Consider the following 22,252-nt stretch of genomic DNA (forward strand, 5'->3'; position numbering starts at 1 on the left):
ATTATTTGATTTTTATTAAATTAATAATTAATTTTTATACAGAATCAATATGAAATAAATTACTATTTTATGCTATTTTAGAAAAATTAGGGTTAATTTTATATTTTTCGTGGCACTATATAATAACAAAAAACATCAATTGAAACAAAAAATTGCAAATAAAATTAGTTTTGCACCAAACAAATTAATTAATTAATACTAAAATTTATTGATGCAAATATATTTTAAAAAAAATAATTTATTATTAAAACAATGAATAAACAAATATTAAAGTTAAACAAATTAAAAACAAAAGGCAATTTTCTTGTCCAAAATAAAGGAGTAGTACATGTTAATTGAAAGAGTAGGTAGTCAGTACTGTATAAAATAAAAAACTCAATAAATATACATTTAATTCTAACTAAAGCTTCTCTTTTTTTATTACTTCGTCTATATATATACGAAAAAATTACAAAAATAAAGTCTAAAATAAAAAATATATAAAGAAAAGTAGGAGAGATTCGAGCGTTTATTTTAAAACCAAAATTACCTTATTTTAGATTGAAAACGTTTTCAAAAATTAAAAGTGAACATAACGGAAATATAGAAATAGTAATTTTCATTTTATTCTATTTTTTGAAAATATTTTTATTAAAAAATATTTTTAAAATATTTAATTAATCATATTTTTATTTTCATTAATATAAAAATAAAAACACTGAAATCAATCAATTAAATTTTTTATATTTTTAATAATTTTTTTTAAATTATAATTTTAACGTGTGTCGTAAAACACAAGATAGCAAAATTCATATTAATAACTTTACTTTGTAATAATTTTCGCTTTAAAATTTTCTCCAATTAAACACCTTATTATTAATAGCTCAACTAGTTTCTTTGGACACTTGTTATTATTGTCAGGAACACTTGTTATAGTTTAAGCAACTTGTTCACGCTAAAACACTAGAATATTCTAAACACAAACATTTGGAAACGTCGGGCCAACAAGAAAATTACAAAGCATCATCTAGTCATCTACTATCAAATGTGAGTATGTAACAAATTTCAAAGCAGAGAAATTAATTGCATGCAAACAAAAGAGAAATAGGGAATATAGTAAAGGAAAAAGTATTAGTAGATAATAGAAATATTAAACGATGTGAATAATTGATGTATTAAAAGTTTATTTTATTAGGTATATAGATGATTATTTTAATATTAAAATTTAAGTAAATAATTTAAATATGTACTGTATTTTATTTAATTGATGGTAGTTTATATTGTTCAAAAAAATTATTAATTATCTAGCATAATATAAACGTAAAAGTCTATTAGTGTGATTGTTTTGGCTTCGGTTCAAGTGAAAAAAAAAATTTAAAAATAAAATATTTTTATTAAATGTTAAACATATTTAAATATATGTTATTATTTTTGTTAAAAATTAATTATTTATATTTTTCTAAAAGTTAATAATATTTTATTTGAAAAATAGAAATATTTTTTTAATATTTAAAATATTCTATTAAAAATTGTATCCAAATACAAAATATTATTTTAAATACATATTTTTTTAAAAAATAATCTAAATTGACTCTTACTCTGATTTATTTTTTGATATAAAAAAAGAAACTATACTGTATTTATTTTACTTTTATTTGTCACTTTAAAATATTTGTTTCTTAATACAAATTCATATTGTAAATATTATTAGATGATTATTATCATCATTAGTTTATTTGATACTCTTCTGTTGTTAATATTAGTGTTGATTAATTTATACATTATTAAATTAAATATTTATATTATTAAAAAATTGTTGAAGATAGTTAATATATATATTCTAACCATTTATGAATGTTATAGATATATTATTATTTAACTGTTTTTTAAAGTTTAATTTAGATATATTAATAATCTAAAATATTTTATATATTTATTTAATTATATTTATATGATTAAAGTAAATAATTATTTTGCTAATGTAGTATTATATAATTAAATATACGTATAAAATTTTATATTTAATGTGTATCAAAATTAAATTAAAAAAAATAAATGAAAAAGAGAAAAAAAAAGTGTAGGGGTAACAACTTTATTAAATTCTGACCATTATATAACTAATAAAAAAATAATTTTATACTATTAAATGAAATTTTACACCATTAAAACATTATTGATAACTACATAATAACTATAAATCATAAAAGTTAACTCCTTGATTAGCACTTCTTAAAGAGAAAATGTTGCCCATTTGATGGAGAGGTGGTATTTCCGATGGAGACATACGTGCCTGGCAATAAAGGGCAAAGCAGTCATGCAGCCACACCATACACATACAGCACAAATTCAAACTAACACCTCCTCAGCTTGGTCACCAAATTCCTAATAATATTGTAGAATTATACCTCCATAAATACAGCACCTATAAGCTGGTCCCCGATGCTTCAAACCTCTTCATTCCAAATTCCAAATTCCAATTATGGCCAATTCTCTAAGACTTGCCTTTCTTGTTCTTTTCCAGAGCTTGTTGGCTCTGTCTTTAGCTCACCGTTACCCAACCAAGTGCAGCTTTGACAAACTAGTCGCACTCGAACCCAGCAAACGGGTTGAGTCTGAGGGTGGTTTTACTGAGTACTGGGACTCCAAGAATGACCAGTTTCAGTGTGTTGGAGTTTCAGCCCTTCGCTACTCAATCAAACCCAAAGGGCTCTTGTTGCCTCACTACATCAACGCTCCAAGACTTCAATATGTACTTCAAGGCACGTATATGCATGTTAAGCCATTACAATTATATTTGTTTTTTCTAATTAATTAATCATCTGATCTATCTTAGTTTCCATCATTGCATGCATGCAGGAACAGGAATTTTGGAAACGGTGGTTCCAGGATGCCCTGAAACTTTCCGAGAGCAAACACGTCACGGAGACCAGCATCAGAAAATCCATGCCACGAGGGAGGGAGATGTTATCGTAGTTCCAACTGGTTCTGCGCAATGGATTTATAACACTGGTGAAACTCATCTGGTTATATTTTCAGTCATAGACTCTGCCAATGAAGATAACCAGCTCGACCTGAAAGTCAGAGTAATAAGCTAATTCGTTAATCATTATTACCATTTCATCTTATTATTATTATTATTGAGAAATGCTATTTGTACACTAAAATCAGTTACTAAAATCAGTCACCAATGTATTTGTGTATAAGTATATGTGTGGTTTAATTCATTTTTAATATATATTTGTATTCTAACATATATTTTATACTGGTAGTTAACTTTGGTGGCTGATTTTAATGTACACATAGCACAACCTTCATTATTATTATTATTATATTATTGTCGAATGTGTGTATATTATACTTAAGTATAGATAAAATTATTGCAGAAGTTCTTTCTAGGTGGGAAACCGCAAGAAGAGAAGGGAGAGGAAGGCAACATGTTCAGTGGATTGGAATTGAAGACAGTGGCGGAGTCGTTGGATATTGATATGGGGATAGCAGGAAAAGTGCAAGGAGTGGACGATCCAAGAGGTTCGATCATCATTGTGGAAGATGAGCTGGAGACTTTAAGCCCCGCGGTGGAAGAGAGTGGTAATGGTAACGGCTTGGACGAAACAGTGTGTACTCTGAGACTTGTTCATCAGCTAGCTGAGTCCACAGATGCTGATAAATACAACCCACGCGCTGGATTCTTGACTGCTCTCAACACCCCTAACCTTCCCGTCCTTCAATATGTCCAACTTGGCGTTGATCGAGGTGTTCTCTACAAGGTATATACATTATTGAAAGATGGAAACTCAGTTGGCTTCACGTGAAGTTGATACTTAAAAGTCAGTCAAATTATCTAACGGCTCTTAGATATTAACTTCACCTGAGTTTTCGCCTGTTTGAAAATAGATAAGTTTTCTGACAGTAACAATGAATTATTGATGAGATGCATGTGCATGCAGAATGCTGTGATGGCGCCACACTACAATTTGAACTGTCACGCTGTGATTTACGGAACAGAGGGTAGGGGATGGATCGAGGTGGTGGGAGAAAATGGAAGAAAGGTGTACGAGGGAGAGGTGAGGGAGGGGCAGATACTGATCGTGCCGCAGCAGTTTGTGGTGGCGAAGAAGGCTGCAGAAGGCAGCGATGAAGGGTTTGGTTGGATAGCGGTAAAGACGAGTGATAACCCAATGATAAGTCCTCTTGCCGGAAAGCTGTCACTGATCCGGGCAATGCCTCTCCCTGTGCTCATGAACTCCTTTCGCTTGACCGCAGAAGAAGCTATCAACTTGAAGAAGAGAGGGGAGCTAACTCTCTTTAGCCCTCACCCTGCCCACACTCAAATATAATAATTAAGTAGCACCCTGTCTCTATCTATCTATGTATGGAATAAATCACTCCTCTTCTCTTCTAGTCCCGTGCTGGAATCAAATGCTAAGAGAAAGGGCACCACTACCTTTACAGGATAAGTGATTAAGGTTTATATAACAAAAATCTAGAAAACTAATTTTTAGGTAGTTAACATTAACTAATTTTAGGATTTAGATTTATAAATTAAAATTTAAAATTAAATATTTATGATTTAATTATTAAAATTTAAAATAATTTTAAAAAAAATTGATTACTTAACCTTATTCTAAAATGAATTCATAAATTTAGATTATATATGGTATGCAAGTGAGTGTGTCATGTATATCATGTGTATAAATATAGGATTAGATTTATAAATTTATTATAAATAATTTAGATTTATATTACAATAAGAAGGATATGATTTATAATGAAACTGAAAGAATACCTAAAGAATATATAAAGACAAAGAATGTTGTGTTATATATTTTTTTATTGATAAAATTATAAAAATAAAACTAAAATATATAAATTGAAATTATAATCGAATTTATCTATATTTCGTTAGGTTGAATTTATGAGTTGGTGTGAGACTTTTTTTTATTTATTGTTGTTGTAGATTAAATTAAAAGAGTAATTTAATAATCTATATGATAGAAAGAAAGAAGAGAAAAAAGGGGATATTTTTGGTGATTTTATTTCTACCAGAAAATAATATCATAATTCGTAAAAGTCATATGTACAATAATGAAGTTAATATTTAGATTAGTTTTTAAAGTTACACTTGTATCTTAATTTAGTTTTCTAATTTAATATTTATGATTCACGTTAATCTCAAATTCTGTTTTTGTCATAAAACCAATATGAAATAGACGGATATATTATCACACGAATTCTCTAATTATTATCTAATATGATAATTGAAAGTTTTTATTTTATTTTTTTTAAAAAGCCTTTAAAACACTTAAAATGAGATTAGGTTTAGGATTTAAAAGTCTTCATATAAAAAAAAATTAAGGTAAATCCTACGTAACAGCCGTAAGCACGCCGCTAACAATTTCACCAGCACACTAAATAAAATAATAAAAAAATTAAAATATAAATATAATTTTAAGAATCAATTTGAATAATAATTCCACAATAATGTCATAAAAGTGATCAGACATAGTAATAATATTTACTTAAACAAGTTAAAGTTAATAATCTAATCTATATCTATTCCAATCTAATGTAGTATATATATAAAAAAATGTCACACATCTAAACAATAAAATTGGTAAGATGACATTATGATACAACTTCAATAAATAGTAATGTTTTGAAAATTGAATTGGTGATCCAACTAGTAAAACTAAAAAAGTATATTTTAAATATATTTTAAAATGAATCCAAATATATTAAAAAACTATTTTTTTATTAAAATATAATTGAATATAAAAAATTACATATGTCTAATAGATATCAAATAAATATTATATTCAAAATATATCTATCATACATATACGGTAACTCAACAAAATATTCCGTACTTGATAGGTTGTGTCATTGTGGTTCAATAGCAATGTTCTGAAAATCGGATCGGACCGGCCGGTTGAACCGATCCAACCGGGAACTGGCGATGTAAACGGTCCGGTCCGCCTCTAATAACCGTCCATTTGAAAATCGTTTCAAAACCGTCGAACCGGTCGAAAACCGGCCGGTTAGACCGAACCGGTAACCAGCCGGTTCTCTGTAAACGGCACCGTTTTGATTATTTGCAAAAAAAAAGAAAGAAAAAACGTTACCTCTACAGCTTTACTCACTCCCTCCTTCCCCCACCACACCCCTCCAATTTGTGAATTCCTCTGAACTTTGAAGCACAGTTAAATCACCAAACCAAAACCCTAGGTCCTCCCTGCAACTGTTCTGCCGTAGTGCTGCCGCCGTCCGTGTTGTCGGCGCCGTCTGTGGCTAGGCCCTCTCTTGTAGCTCGGCCTCCTCCTTCCCCCTGTCCTCCATCCGTCCTCCATGGCTTCTCTGTTTTGTTGGCTTGGAGCAGCTCGCCACTCACCGTCGTCTCCCCGGTCGCCGTCCGTGACTTCGTCGATGGTTAGTGTCACTGCTTTCACTTTTTCGATTCTTGTTCGTGTCTCCATCTTCTCTCCCCAAAGCCTTTGTTTGCTGTTTTTAATGTGAAACTGTGAAATTGCTAATTTTTGCTAATTTTGTGATGCTGCTCTTTCTTTAATTCCTGAAATATTTATTAAAATTTTTGTTGCTGCTGTTAAAAATGAAAATCAAATCATTATTGAAATTTTTGTTTAGTGATTAGGGATTACTTGTTGCTGTTTTGTAATGTTTTTTGCTGAATGCTAAAAATGAAAATCAAAGGGTAGTATAAATCAAGACACAATGAAACCGACACAACATGGATTCATCCCTTTTGTCCTCATCAGAATGCATAACATGTTGCCTGTGCATAGTGTTTATAGTCCTCTAACCTGAGTGCCTAGCTTTGGCACTAGTTCCCTAAATAGAGTATTTGGTCATCAATTTGTATGTGTGGAATTCGAGCCACCTTGTACCACTCCTTCCCACTATTTGGTTTAAGTCTTGGAGTCAGCAAAGGGCATTCTTGGACATAAAGTTGATTACGGGTGGAAGGAAGTTCTTCATCAGGCAAGAAATAAAGGATGTCACAACAATGAATTTCAAGTATACGAAGAGCATTCAGATATTGGAACCTCTGTAGTTTAGCTTCTTGAGACACTTCAATGTGCTTCTTATATTGGGAGGAAGTATCATGTCCTCTGAAATGAATCCACCATCAGCATGATTTCTGAATCAAAATCCCAACTCTCTCAGCGAATTGAATCGAATCAACCAGGCCTTTCTCTTCTTTTTCTTTTGGTTAATTCTTAATTTTTCCAATAGATATAACTTTCTGAATCAAGTGGATCAGATCATGTAGCTTTTTTATTTGAGATATTTTAGGAGATGCATTAGAAGAGCTATTTTGTATTATGTTTGCTATAATAATATTCACATGTTGTGTATGCTTGTGATTGTTTGGTGTTTACATTTTCTTTCCAAATCATGGTTGTTTTTTGATGTAAGGCTTTGTATTTGTGTGTGTGTGTGTGAGAATATGTGATAATGTTGAATGCTGTTGCATCTAATAGGACTATAGGATTTCTTGGAATATCCTCAACTTTTGGTCCTTTATAATTTATTTATTATTTTATTTTAAAACGGTTTTTTCGATTAGACCACCGGTTAAACCGGTTGAACCACTAAACCAGTAAACCAATGATTAAAGCGGTTTGATGATCGGTCCGGTTTTCAGAACCTTGTTCAATAGTTAAGACATGTCAAGACTCAAGACTCAAGAGTATACCTATCAAGTTCTTCTCCTCTGCAATTACAAAAAGGCCTATCTATAAAATAAGTTAAATTACTTTACACAATCTTTAACATTCAGAAAGGTCACATGAGTTTTTTCTAATCTTCGTAATATTTTAATATTTTATAGTGATTTTTAATTTTAGTTGTTGTAAAAAAAAGTTAAAATAAAATAAAATAAATAAAAAATACTTGTTTATACTCACGTCTAACTTGTTTATTTCCGTTAATAATTAACAAAAGGCCGGCTGACATATTATATTAAAATGAACTTTAGAAAACCAACAGTTTCAATAAAAAACTAAAATATTATATGTCAAAAAAAAACTAAAATATTATATACACACCAAATTGAACTGCTATATATTTTTTAAGTTTAATTATTCAATTAGTTCTTATAATTTTATCAAATTTTTAATTATGTCATTGCACTTTTTTTTTAATTAGATTTTAACACTAATTTTAATTTTGTAATTACATCATTTTTATGTTAAAAATATTAAAATTAAGATAATATTTTTATCAAAATACATACGATTAAAATATTTAATTAAATTTTTAATTACAAATATCTTTAATTTATTAAAAAATATTTAGTTAATTCTAATATTTTTTATACTAAAAAAAATTTAATTACAAAATTAAAATAATATAGAGATACAATTAAAATATATATATAAAAATCTAATTAAAAATGAGATAAAATTATAAAAATTAATAGAATAATTAAACTATTTTTTTTAAATACATATACTAATTAATTTATTTTTAATACGTATTAGTTAATTTTGGTAGAGAGCTTACGTACTTGCATACGTACCTGTTTGTTTTATAGTGGAAACTTTGCTATCCACCTAAAGTTAATATTTAAGAGTTGTTAGATGATTTCATTGTTAACTAAATTTTGATTTAACGATGAACTTCACCTCAGCTCCTACTTGTTTGTAATGGGAGGCTTGGCAGTTGGCACTAGGCAGCAGCCAAAGCAGCAGTGTATCACCAACATAATGTCAACGATGGACTAATGGACAGGTTGTAATTTCGAATATGTCCCTTGATTCGGAGACTTCAACTGCCGCCACGTCCGGCAGAGATTGGTTCTTCCCGTCACCGTCGTTCTTTCGCTCTTCTTCTTCGCAATACGGCCGTCGATTCTACTCAAACCCAAAGCCTTCCTCCTCTCATCCGATCTCTAATCGGCCCCCGCCAGCGTCAGCCTCAGGCATCCGTCATCGCCGGAGAGTCAAATTCGCTCGGAATCCGAGTCCCGCCCCCACTCCCGCTCCCACTCAGGAGCTACCACAGATATCCGATGCCAAAAATGCTTCCAAAAACAACCTCTCTTTCCTTTCTCAATTTCGTTGCCACTTCGCACTCGCGGTAAGTAGCTGCTCAACCTTCTCTTTATCTATCTATGTGTTTCGTTTGTTATAACTTCAATAATCGCGTGGTGTGGTAGCAGACGTTGACAATTGCTGCTTTATTGTTGCTGCTACTCAGAAATATGCATCTTCAGAGCCAAGTCAAAAAGCTGCAGGCAATTCTTGTTCTCTATAATGCTACATATATGCTCATTCTTTTCTGCTTAATCAAACTTTTGTCCTTAATCATCTTCATTTACTTTTTTTTCTTTCGTAGGGTGAGATTCTCAACCTCAACCTCAGGTTACGTGCATTCCATGAGTTGGACTCCATGAACACTACGAGTTCCACATTACTGGACGATCATTTTTCAAGTGAAAACTTGAGAAGAAATCTATCTCTCTTTTTCTCTTTTACACTTCTATTCATCCCCATTTTTATTTTCAAGTATATAGACTACGTTTCAAAATCAAGATTTTCTGACAATATATCAGAACAAGTTTCACTAAACAAGCAAATAGCATACCGGGTTGATGTATTTTTATCAGTTCATCCTTATGCTAAGCCACTTGTGCTGTTAGTTGCAACATTACTGCTAATTTTACTAGGAGGATTGGCCCTTTTTGGGGTAACTACTGAGGATCTCGCCCACTGTCTTTGGCTATCTTGGACCTATGTTGCTGATTCTGGCAATCATGCTAGCTCCCAAGGTTCTGGTCCGAGGTTAGTTGCGGTTTCAATTAGTTTTGGTGGGATGCTTATATTTGCAATGATGCTTGGACTTGTCTCTGATGCCATTTCTGAGAAGTTCGACTCACTGAGGAAAGGAAAAAGTGAGGTAGTTGAGCAAAATCATACTTTGATTCTTGGTTGGAGTGATAAATTGGTAAGATTCTGGAATTACTTTCTACCGGATTTCATTGTAGTAATGATTTATTCGTTAAAAACAAAACAATTCAAACATATATATGTCAGCTGTTTATTTATTTATTTACTTTTATCAAGATTTTGTGCATCTCCGTTTGGATATTTTAATTTCTCATGTATCTGAACCACAATAATATGATTGGGTGTGCAGGGTTCATTACTAAATCAACTTGCCATAGCCAATGAGAGCCTGGGTGGAGGAACTGTTGTAGTGATGGCTGAGCGAGACAAAGAAGAAATGGAGCTTGACATTGCAAAAATGGAATTTGATTTCAAAGGAACATCCGTCATATGCAGAACTGGGAGCCCACTGATTCTGGCTGATCTTAAAAAGGTATATGATTCTTCTTTATATTTCCATTTGGAATTGTTATTTTCTGTTGGTCTAGTTTGATATATGAATTCTAACATTTACCAACATATTAAGAGTGTCAACCAACCTCAAGTATCCATGTTGATCCATGTCTCACCCATTTCTGTTGAGGTCTGGCCAAGGAATTATTAAGGAAAGGGAATACCTTTCTTTAAGGTGGCTATTTGGCTTAGTTTTACATGTTTTAGATAATTAAATGTGTTCATTGTTTCTTTTAGGTCTCTTTTCCCGCTTGATCTCACACTATGTGATCTACAGGTTTCTGTTTCAAAGGCGCGTGCAATAATTGTCCTTGCTGAAGATGGGAATGCTGATCAGGTCAGATTGAGTGAAATCTACTACAGGTATTAATAAGAAGGGACAACTATTAACTTGCTTTTAATCTGGTGCAGAGTGATGCACGTGCTTTGAGAACAGTCTTAAGTTTAACTGGAGTCAAAGAACGATTAAGAGGGCACATAGTGGTCGAATTGAGTGACCTGGACAATGAGGTCCTTGTTAAACTTGTTGGGGGTGATCTTGTTGAAACTGTTGTAGCTCATGATGTCATTGGCCGCTTGATGATTCAATGTGCCCGGCAGCCTGGTCTTGCACAGGTCATAGTCTACTACTTTTCATGATAAAATTTTAGTTATATGATGCATAAGGTTAATCTAGTTTGCCTTTTGCTTAGTTTTTTTGTTAAAATCTTTTTAATAGAAAAAAAAAATTGTTTGCAAGCCTATGATTAGTTTATAGACCTGATTGGAAAAACTATTATGAGAAAATTGAATGTGTGTTATATGATGTTTAAAATTGTATAAGTGATCTACAATATATCGTACTGCAATTATCACCCACTAATTGGTAGATACTAATTTGCTTAAACAGGAAAAAAAAAAAAAAAAAAACCCTCAACAAACTACATTGTGGTTGATAGTTTACATTTACAAATTACAACGTGTCATGTATCATTTATATTATTTTAGGCTTCTTCGCTATATTGAGATTTTTTTTATAGGATGATGTTGTTTTTATGGCTTCCGTATGGTATGTTCTCTTAGTTTCCATTACAGATCAGTTTGTGATGATATTATGACTCTATCCCTTTTATGATATCTCCTCTATAATAAAGTTTAACATGCTAGTAAGTGAAATGCAAACTTGTGGGCTTTCATTGTCAGATATGGGAAGATATACTTGGATTTGAAAATTGTGAGTTCTACATCAAAAGATGGCCACAGTTGGATGGAATGCAATTTGAAGATGTATTAATCAGCTTTCCTGCTGCAATTCCTTGTGGGATCAAAGCTGCAACATATGGTGGTAAAATTATTTTGAATCCAGATGACTCCTATGTTTTACAAGAAGGGGATGAAGTTCTGGTTATTGCAGAGGATGATGATACTTATGCCCCAGCGTCCTTGCCTATGGTGCTTTGTGAACTCTTAAGCATGACAGAACTGATAATATAAAAAATGGAATTCATTTTTTTGTTTTGTTTGTTAAGGTCTAATAATGAACATTTCACAGACTGCTCAAAGAATAGTCCTAGCCCAAGAATTCAATAATATTATATTTTGCAGATGGATGAGAACACCAAATGATATGGTTCCTTGACTCCATTCCTTGTTGATATCAGGTTTGGAAGGGAAGCTTACCGAAGGACTTTGTTTATCCAAAGTCTCCTGAAAGAATACTTTTTTGCGGTTGGAGGCGTGATATGGAGGACATGATCATGGTGATTCTATTTTTGGTTTAGGAACCTTTTCAAACTCATCACTTGGTTGTGACGAATTGAACTATTTTTGTGAGATTACTGTTACATGTTGATTGCTGACAGAGAATATAGTGTTAAAATGGGTCAATCATCTTGCCGAATAGGTTTCTTGCGAAACTGCATACTTGAATGCCCTTAAAACTGACATTGATTTACATGATTCCAACATTAAAGGATGTGACATGTTTGTCATCTATCATACCATGTTTTTATTTGTTTGAATTAATGTTCTTATTATGTTAGTAGTCTTATGTTAATAATCTATTCATCTCTACGTATTATTTTTTATGAGCTATTATACTTTCTTATTTTGGTTGTCCAAATTCTCTCTGTTCCTTCTAGGTTTTGGATGCATCTCTAGCACATGGTTCAGAGCTCTGGATGTTCAATGATGTTCCTGAAAAAGAGAGGGAAAAGAAACTAACTGAGGGCAGCCTTGACATAAATCGATTGGAAAATATATCTCTGGTTAATCGTGAGGGGAATGCTGTTATACGTCGTCACTTAGAAAGTCTTCCATTGGAATCATTTGATTCTGTATGTGACATTTATGAAATTCCTTTTTAGGCATTATTACTACATGTTATCCAGTAGAGATAATTATGGTAGTAGCCTGTAGCTAGTGCAAGTAGGGTTGAAGTTATGCTATCATATATGGTGTTAGTTTTTAAATTGTGTCTATATGATTATGCCAATGCTATTTAATTATGTTGGCAGCTTATTTAGTTTCTGGCATTTGCAGATATTAATTTTGGCTGATGAATCTGTAGAAGATTCAGCAATTCAAGCTGACTCCAGATCTCTTGCCACGCTACTTTTAATTCGCGACATACAAGTGAGTATAGAGTATGGAGCTTTTTGCTACTCAACAAGCATTCTTGTCCTTTAACTGTAGCTGTTAAGCTAAAGCAATAATAACATCTAAACATATTAATATGTAGGATTACATGATCGGATATTTTGGCAGAATTCCATTATTTGTTCTATATGGTTTTGTCCCCATGATGCAGCATGTAGTCCACATTGTCCCATTAAATTGCTTTTAGTTCAGTACATTTATAATTGGATCATCATGTGTGGCCTCCTTTGTTAAGTGTTACAACCATTATTGCTGAAGTTCTTTGGTTTGTATTCTAAGTCCAATTGGTTGAAAGAATCATAATTTTCTTCTTACTAAATTCAGAGGCTTTAGGATTCATCTACAAGGTAAAATTTCATGGTAGATGGTAATGTTAAGTTTTTTCTGTTCTCTAGTGTCTTAGGCTAAAAAGTAATACTAGAATATTTAGTTATCTTTTCTTTAATGTTTTGTATCTAAAAAGTATGTATGTTTTGAGCTCAGGCTAGACGTCTTCCTTATGAAGCTATGGCCAGTCAAGCTCATGGAGGAAGCTTCTCAAAAGGCTCATGGATTGGGGAAATGAAGCAGGCTTCGGATAAATCAGTTATAATAAGCGAAATTTTGGATCCTAGGACAAAAAATTTGTTATCTATGTCAAAGATTAGTGATTACGTTTTATCAAATGAACTTGTCAGCATGGCTTTAGCCATGGTTGCAGAAGATCGGCAAATAAATGATGTATTGGAAGAGCTCTTTGCAGAGGAGGTACTGTTCTTATAGCAAGAACTGATAAACTAGTTATTTGATATTATAGGAGCAAAAAGAGCAAGTTTTTTGATAGTTTAATAATTTCTTTTCTGGATCTTTATCAGGGAAATGAGATGCACATAAGGCAAGCAGATCTCTACCTCCGTGAAGGTGAGGAATTAAGTTTTTATGAAATAATGTTACGAGCTCGGCAGAGAAGAGAGATAGTGATAGGGTACCGTTCAGTGAATGCAGAAAGGGCTGTTATTAACCCCCCAGCGAAAACTGAAAGACGAAAGTGGTCATTGAAGGATGTCTTTGTGGTCATTACTGAAAAGGAATGAGTTATTTGTCATTTGTATCCACACTGTTGATCTTGGAATTCTAAAGTGCTCTTGAATGCTCTGTAAATTGAAAAGAATAGCTTATTTGAAAAATGCTGATATATACCAGTTCTGAAGTCTTATGGAAAACACTTGTTTGCCCGAATAGTTGGTGCTTTTTGGGGCATTTTCATATGTCCGACTAAATTGTCTTGTAATGTCTAAAGGATACTTTTTGTCCTTAAAATTTGACAAAAGTTTTAAAAATATTTTTAAATTTTATTTTGTTTTAATTTTTTTTTAACAACAATTTCATAAGAACAACACTTAACACAAAAAAATCTAGCATAATTTTCATGCATTATTGTTAGATTGGTCTTAAATTTTTTAAAAAATTAGTCGTTCAGAGTATATTTGATGCAAATAAAAAACTTTCGGGACAAAATTGAAACAAAATAAAACTTAGGAGTATTTTTAAAATTTTTGCCAAATTTCAAAAATAAAAAATATATTTTACCTCTTTATTTATTTATTTATTTATTTCAGATAGTTCATCTAATGTGCTTTAAGTAGTCGTCTTGGTATTAGTTCTAGGAGAACGTCGTGGCTTTCTGAAATTGTTTGGAAGCCGTATATTTTGGTAATATGAAGGTAAGGTATCCTTTTTAGTTTTTATTAGTAGTTTCGCATTGTAATGGATTGCTTGAACCAATGCAAAAGTTTAGGTATCCAGTAGCATACTTTTTATACAATCTTCATAAAGATGATTGTTTTACTATTTATGGAGTTCTTATGTGAAGTAAAACGGAAGAAAAAAAAACAAACAGTATACGTGTTATTTAAAAGAACAGTGTGAGAAAATTTGTAACTATGGATTTTGTTATCCTACACTCATCATGAGAATTAGGAAGGCAAACATCTTCCATATTTTTACCCAACTTATCTTCACAATGGCGTCGTCATGTAGCGATCCCACTTAGTTGAACAAGACTTTGTTGTTGTTATTGTATCTTCAAAAACTATGTAAACTAAGTTTATAGGCATACTTAAGATTATTGAGATAAAAACGTGGTATGGGTGACAAATTGTTCTTCAATGCTGGAATCTATTAAAAAGAATATATATAATTAAAACTTTACAATATTTACCAAGTTCATAGGGATGTTAAAATTACATATTATTTGAGATAAAAATTAGAGTAAAGTATCGTTTTTGTCCCCAACGTTTGGGGTAAATCCTATTTGTGTCCCTAACGTTTAAATCATCCTATTTGTATCCCTAACGTTTGTAAAAGTGATTCAATGTTATCCTATCGTCAATTACACATCATGAACGCTTTAATTTGAGTTTTAAAAATCTCTTCTTAAAGTTAGAATACAAATGTTTGGGATAGAATCGATGATCGACTCCGAAAAATAGCTCATCAAAAGTTGAAACTAATTCCTACAACATTTACATAATTCACTTTTCTAGGAACATAATTGAATCTAAACACAAATAGTGGATATAATATTAAAATCGAACACATCCAAGTGAGACCTAATTGAGAATGAATGCATCCAAATGAGAATAATTGAAAAATATAATCTGATTTGTTAGTATAATTGATAGTAGGATAACATTGAATTACTTTTATAAACGTTAGGGATACAAATAGGACGATTTAAACGTTAGGGACACAAATAGGACTTACCCCAAACGTTGGGGACAAAAACGATACTTTACTCTAAAAATTAAAATTTATTTTGGACACAATCTATTATCTAAGAGGCCTAAATTCTTTTAGATTTAACCTATGGTCCAAAAAACTTAATTTCCACTCTTTGGGCTCCTTTAAGGCCCACATATTTTTGGACTAGCTCCGTGCAGCTTGATATCGCCTTAACAGCTTTTCGAATTCATAATTCGAAAAGATCCTCCAATCCATAACTATCCTCAAAGATTTAGGATCTAATAGAAGCATTCAACTCTTTCAAGTATAGAATCCATAGTTGTCAGAACCGAACCGATGATCGAACCGGTCAGGTTACTGGGTCATTGGGTCACTGGTTCAACTGGTGGGTCACTGGTTGAACCGATTAACTCGGTCCTATGTAAATAAAAAATAAAATATAGTAAAAAATTTAGAATTAAAAATTTAAAATACATATTTTTACTAATATTTTAAAAATATCTAGCTATTCTAAACAATATGGAACAGAAACAATAAGTATTTTATTAATTTTACTCTATTATAAATATTTTTATTTTATTTTTATATTAAAATAAGTATTTTTTTTAATTTTAATAATTTATTAATTAGTTTATATCTATTATACTATTATATACTACAAGTATTTATTGAAAAATAATATTAATAGATATTATATAATTATGAAAAAAATAATAAGTGAGTTTATAATTACTGTTAAATAAAAATATAATTAATTTAAAAATGAGTGAACTTATAATTAAAATTAAAATAAATTAAATAAAAATAAATTATTTACTGAATAATATTAATATATATTTTAATTTGCATAAATATTAGTAATAGATAAGCTAGCCTGGTGGAAGTAGCTCCCTTTTATTTTCTGGAGGGGTGGGGGTTCGAACCTCAACTGGGGTGGGGGTTCGAACCTCAACTGCTCCATTTTGAGAAAATTTTAAATTGTTCCGGTTCGGTCGAACCGGTTACTACCGAATTTGACCGGTTTTTACCGGTTCTTTGCGGGTTTGACCGGTTTGTACCGGTTCTTAACCTTGTACGGTCCAATCATCGGACCGGACCGGTATAGAGTCCGGTTCACTGGTTTTTCGGTCGAATCGGCCGGTCCGGTCCGGTTCTGCTAACAGTGATAGAATCTATCCTACTAACCTTGCATCTAAGATACCCACTAACTTGAGAGTTAGAGTATCTTTACGGCCACCCCCTCTTTTTGTTAACATTGCTTGGCAGCCATTTGTGTACCGAGAAACCAAATGAAAATCCAATGGCCTCTGATCACTCGTATTCATAGAATTTACCAGAAGCCAACAAGGAACACGTCCCCTTGGAGAACTATGAGGTAAATGGTGGACAAATACAAAGTGTGGTGCATACTGAGATGCACCCAGTCATCACACAATTGAAACTCACACTACTAAAAGAATGCTGAATACCGTTGAATTTACAGTCAGATTTAGCGTAGGATATTAGCAGCAGATTTACTGGCGGATTTGACAATAAATTTGTCGGATAAAAAAAGTACCATCGGATCCGGTTTTCTGACGGTAAATTCGCCAGTAATGATTGGAGAGAAAAAAAAAGAAAAAATGGTGCGATCATTACCGTTGAATTTGCTGGCAGATAAATCCGTTGATAATCCGAATTAGTGCAATGCTGCATTTTGGTCATTCGCAAAGCAATCCGCCGGTAATCTTGTCTTAAATTTAAACCGCGAACCCTCTCTCCTCATTTTTGAACTACTCTCTCTCTCTCCCTCTCTTCCTCTCCCACAAACCACCTTCGGTAGTCCCTCCACTAACGTCGACCACCACCAACAACGTTCAAAGACTGCGTAGACTCTTTGCGTTGCGTTGGTCACTCTATCACTACCATTTTTGTCGTTTCTGCCACTGTTGCCGCCGCCACTGTTGCACCTCTGTCGCCGCTGCTCCTTGTATCGCCGGAGCTGCCTCCTTCCTCCCTCCAATTATGTTGTCCTCCTCCTTCTTCCAATTATTTTTTAATTTATTTTTAAAATATCCTAATAATACAATCTTGTTGGTTGGTCACCATTGCCACCACTTTGTCGGAGCTGCTTCCTTCCTCCCTCCAACTATGTTGTCCTCCTCTTTTTTCCTTTTTCTTTAGATTTAGTTCATCTATTAGTTTAGATTTAGAATTTTTTAATTCTATTTTTATTTTTAGGGATTTTTTTAATTCTATTTTAATAATGTTGTGTTTGAAATTTTGTTTATAATTCTAATTTTGAATTTTATTTTGATGATTTTGTATTTATTATTATGATTTCTGTTTATTGTTTTTATATCATGAAGAATAAAAGTGATTGTTTCTGTATTGTTAAGGGTTTGTTACTTAAGTTTGCATTAAAAACGTTGATGATGTATTAAATGTTTAAAAAGTACAAGTCAATTTGGGGTTTTGAGAATTTTAATTAGGGTTGAGGTTGGTGTGGTTGATTTTTTTGTATAATTGAATTTTCAATTTAAAAATGATGAGGATCATATGAGTTAGAGTTAGAAATGTCATTAATTATTAGTATTCCTTTAGTTTTTTTAAACTTTAGGTGGTGTTTTTTCGTTATTGTTGTTTTTGTTTAGCTTCAGCTTAGGACTAGTGATGCCTATGTTATCATTTGAAGTAGTTCATGTTCAAGTGTTTTTCTAAATTGTTTAAATTTTCTCTGGCATTTCATACTATTATTTTGAAGTGGTTCATATCCAAATATTTTCTGAGATAAATTATATAGGACTGTACTATTCTATGCACGATAACAGAAAAGGATAATACTGCCGTGTAAAAGAGCTTTGTGCTTCGTTCAACGAAGTCACTATCCAACATATACTTAAAGAGAAGAACGCAAGGGCAAACTTGTTATCAAAGTTTATCACTACAAAGCCAAATGTCGAAAATCACTCTCTGATCCTTGAAATAGTTAAAGAGTCATCTCTGACCTTACTCATCAACCAAGAAAAAGGGGAGGATTGGATAACTCCAATCAAGTGGTTTATCAAAGAGGGTATACTCCCGAATGACCCGACTAAGGCAAAAACCATAAAAAGTGAGGTCGTGAAACATACCATACTACAAGGAAGGCAATACCAAAGAGGCATTTCACAGCCACTATTAACATGTCTCTGGCTAGATCAAATGGAGTATGTTATGAGGAAATTGCATGAGGAGTGCTGCGGATACCACACAGCAAGTCGTTGGCACAAAGGTTGGTGAAGGCAAGTTTCTATTAGTCCACAATGATCAAAGACTCCATGCAATTTGTCAAAACGCGTCAAATGTCAAGAAAACTATGATTTTCACCAAGTGCCTGCCCAAGAGTTAACCTCAGTACTGACGTCCGACCATTATCAATGTGGGAAGTCAACCTCAAGGGGCCTTCCCCGACGGTCCCGAGACAACTCAAGTACATAATCATAGCCATCGATTATTATACGAAATGGGTGGAAGCAGAGGCCCTAGCTAGCATCACGGAAACTCACTGCAGGAAGTTCGTCTGGAGTTAGATAATCAACCGATTCAAAATCATCGATGTCATCTCTAACAACAACACTCAATTCACTACTAAAAAAATCCGAAGTCTCCTCGAGGGATTAAGAATTTGGTAGCACTACTCCTCAGTAGAACACTCGCAAGTGAACGGTAAGGTAGAAGAAATAAACAAGCTTATTCTCAAATGGATCAAAAAGCGAATGGACTAAAAGAAAGGGACATGGGCGGATGAGCTCAATTCCGTCTTATGGTCCTACCAAACTACACCAAAGTCCTCGATAGGTGAAACGCCTTTCCATCTCACTTATAGTATTGAGGCCATCTTACTAGTTGAGATCGGGGAACCTAATCCTAGGCTCTTTTGAAAATTTCAATGTAAAAGCTAAGAAAAACTTAATAGACGAGGTAAAAGCTATGACTCGCTTAAAGGAGGCAGCTCTCAAGCAACGAATTTCTCTAAGGTACAATCGGGTAGTAAGAAGAAGGACCTTTAACAACGGTGATTTGGTATTACGCCACAATAACATCGGAGCTGTTAGGCCAAGGGAAGGCAAGTTATCACCAAACTAGGAAGGATGATACCAAGTTTGCGAGTCCTATGGAAAGGGAGCATACAAACTCGAAAAACTCGTCAATATCAAGATCTCGAGATCCTTGAACGTTGCTAATCTTAAGTGATTTTATTATTAAGGTCAAGTGAACATCGCTATTCATTTAACATTTATTTGATTTAGATATATTTCGTTTTCCTTTAGCATTTGTTCTTAGTTTTATTTTACCTTGTAAATTGGATTGGTTTGCAAATTCATTAATAAATGGGTACTCTTACCTCACCTAAGGAACCCATTAACGGTGAAGGAAGGTTTTAATGGTGCCCAAGCATTTTATTATTTCGTTTCTATTTATCATTCAAATCGGTTCCACGGGAAGTGATTAATCTCAAAGCCATTTTGCCCATAGTAATGGATATCCAACATAATAAAGCGGAAAATGATAAAGTATACAACTTGGCCAACAGAAACAATAAAAGTGTAATAACTTAACCAAAAATACAAAATAGTTTCATCGGCCCCTTAGGTAGCAAACAAACATTCTAGACAAATATACAAAGTAGATAAAAGAGAGAAAAATAAACTAAGCTTTTCTCTGGATTGGAATATCAACAGTTCACCCATCCTTAATAATCTTACAAGCGTCGAGAAGTGAGACATCAATATCAGGGGCAAGAAGCAACACATGTGATTTTAGGATATCTTTATTTGTCAAAAAGTACTTCCTTAGCATTCTTCACAATCTCCATGTTCCTCTTCTTTAAACCAGCAGCTACCTCTTTTGCTTTTTTAGCTTTCTTCTTTGCTTCCTTGGCACGACATTTAGCTATTGAAATCTACAAATGAAGCTCTATCGGTAAGCCGTTGGATTTCATTTTCTGCATCCTTAACCTTCTTTTTAGCATCGACCTTTGCAGTCTCAGCAGCCTTTTTCCGTTCCTTCAAATTCACAAGATAAGTTTGAGATTGACACAGTTTCCCATCTAGCACACAAAATTAAATAGGAATAGGCTTTGCCTTTCAAACAATTGCTGCAGAATGAAGCAAGGAACAATAAACCTACTTTGCTTGAGCGGAAAGATCACAATCCAGGAAAAAGTTCCCAATTTTAGGAAGCAAGTGTTCAATTATGAAACCTAGGGAATTAAAACTTTTCTACATCACCATCGGAGAGACGCCATCTTTACCCTTACTGCTGCCCCCACTTTTCTTTCGTTTTTTCTTCTCGGGATCAGGGTCCAAGATGACATGCAGGTCATCATCTTTTCCCGTGCCATGAGATATGTCATGCTGAAGGATAGCGTCATAAGTTACTTTTTTCAGTAGCATTCTCCTCCTTTTCTTCTTGCTCCACCTTACGAAGGTTGGCCAAAGTCACCTGTCCACCAGCCATAGCAACTACAAAAGAAAAATGAGCAAGTTAGAATCATAAGCTTGAAAAATATAAAGACGTCATAGGAAAGAGCATGAAAGAAATAGTAGAAACCTACCGATGTACTAACATTTAGCTTCACGGTCACCCTTGTCTAGCCAAGGATTAAGGGCACTAGTTCCTCATATCACACAACACATCGGTGACATTCTGACCTACTTGGTACAAACCTTGATACGTGACCTTTATCAAATAGTCAACCCCAACGTCATAGTTCCTGTAAGTCGGAAACCTCCTCTAACCCTCATGAGTTAACCGAAATGGATGTTATCCCTTAGCCATCCTAACCTTAAAGTATTGCTCCTTGAATTTGTGAAATAAATCCTCAAAGAGCCCAAAAATTTTACAATTTTAAACCGCACAAAAGGACATGTACCCTTTCTAACGCTTTTCCTCCCGATTCGGTATGGTCAAAAGGAAAAAGAATAGGAAAACCTCCAACTCGAAGCAACTAATAGTAGCCTAACTATTAGGATGAAGTTAGGAGAGAGTCACGGAGCAACAGTTAAGGAAGGCAATGACAAAGGGTGAAAACTAGAACCTAATCACCAGTATAGTTAACATGAATTTGTACACCTACATCCAATCTGGAATGTGCAGGACCGAGAGATTTATATAGCAAGCACACTCCTGCGCGTCCAGGAAGGAAAGGTCATATTGTTCCTCCGCAGTACCACCTCCACATATATCCCCGATTTCTCGAAGCTCTTTCAAATCATCCTCACTGGGCCGTAGAGGGGTTTCCGTCACGTCAGAAGTACACTAATAGTGAGTATTGGAAACTCTTAGGTCAAGAAAAACAAGCCCCCGAGATTGGAGATTAGGATTCCTTCATGCAATACCTACAAATGGGGAACCACCACTATCATAAGCCTAATATTATACTTTAACGAAGAAGATTAAGCCATTCAATTAGCTATTCCTACTTAAAATAAGACTACACCACATATACAACAGTGGTACCCCTTATTTTTACCAGATAATCCTATTATGAAAATTCAAAATTCTTAGAGTTACTTATTAAACTAAGA

At 33.1% G+C, this 22,252-nt stretch overlaps 3 protein-coding genes across 4 annotated transcripts; all 3 read left to right on the plus strand.

Moving 5' to 3' along the window:
- The first annotated feature begins 2,458 nt into the window (after positions 1-2,458).
- LOC130933001 (11S globulin subunit beta-like) lies at positions 2,459-3,936 on the plus strand. The gene is made up of 4 exons (XM_057862485.1): positions 2,459-2,738; positions 2,836-3,062; positions 3,363-3,742; positions 3,924-3,936. The coding sequence occupies exons 1-4, from the start codon at positions 2,459-2,461 to the stop codon at positions 3,934-3,936; spliced, it is 900 nt and encodes a 299-aa protein (XP_057718468.1).
- On the plus strand, positions 3,936-4,316 carry LOC130932484 (13S globulin basic chain-like). The gene has a single exon (XM_057861815.1). It carries the CDS (start codon positions 3,936-3,938, stop codon positions 4,314-4,316), a length of 381 nt encoding a protein of 126 aa, XP_057717798.1.
- Positions 4,317-6,124: 1,808 nt separating this feature from the next.
- Positions 6,125-14,224, plus strand: LOC130935052 (ion channel CASTOR-like). 2 transcript variants are annotated; one of them, XM_057864602.1, is made up of 13 exons: positions 6,125-6,405; positions 8,630-9,078; positions 9,161-9,235; positions 9,337-9,945; positions 10,138-10,320; positions 10,618-10,677; positions 10,752-10,955; positions 11,523-11,771; positions 11,981-12,079; positions 12,461-12,655; positions 12,861-12,953; positions 13,461-13,724; positions 13,832-14,224. In XM_057864602.1, exons 2-13 carry the CDS (start codon positions 8,746-8,748, stop codon positions 14,048-14,050), a joined length of 2,583 nt encoding a protein of 860 aa, XP_057720585.1. In that variant the 5' UTR covers positions 6,125-6,405; positions 8,630-8,745; the 3' UTR covers positions 14,051-14,224. The 2 variants fall into 2 exon arrangements, with proteins under 2 accessions (XP_057720585.1, XP_057720586.1); XM_057864603.1 differs by lacking the exon at positions 6,125-6,405 and having other exon boundaries at positions 8,613-9,078.
- Positions 14,225-22,252: the final 8,028 nt, after the last annotated feature.

Source organism: Arachis stenosperma, chromosome 6 (genome assembly GCF_014773155.1).
Source record: "Arachis stenosperma cultivar V10309 chromosome 6, arast.V10309.gnm1.PFL2, whole genome shotgun sequence".
NCBI lineage: Eukaryota > Viridiplantae > Streptophyta > Magnoliopsida > Fabales > Fabaceae > Arachis > Arachis stenosperma.

Coding starts and splice junctions, on each gene's coding strand:
- LOC130935052 (XM_057864602.1), top strand. CDS start 8,746: ATGTCCCTTGATTCGGAGACTTCAACTGCCGCCACGTCCGGCAGAGAT. Junction 12,954..13,460: donor TTTTAATTCGCGACATACAA/GTGAGTATAGAG, acceptor TTTTGAGCTCAG/GCTAGACGTCTTCCTTATGA. Junction 13,725..13,831: donor AAGAGCTCTTTGCAGAGGAG/GTACTGTTCTTA, acceptor GATCTTTATCAG/GGAAATGAGATGCACATAAG.
- LOC130933001 (XM_057862485.1), top strand. CDS start 2,459: ATGGCCAATTCTCTAAGACTTGCCTTTCTTGTTCTTTTCCAGAGCTTG. Junction 2,739..2,835: donor ACTTCAATATGTACTTCAAG/GCACGTATATGC, acceptor GCATGCATGCAG/GAACAGGAATTTTGGAAACG. Junction 3,063..3,362: donor AGCTCGACCTGAAAGTCAGA/GTAATAAGCTAA, acceptor AAATTATTGCAG/AAGTTCTTTCTAGGTGGGAA.
- LOC130932484 (XM_057861815.1), top strand. CDS start 3,936: ATGGCGCCACACTACAATTTGAACTGTCACGCTGTGATTTACGGAACA.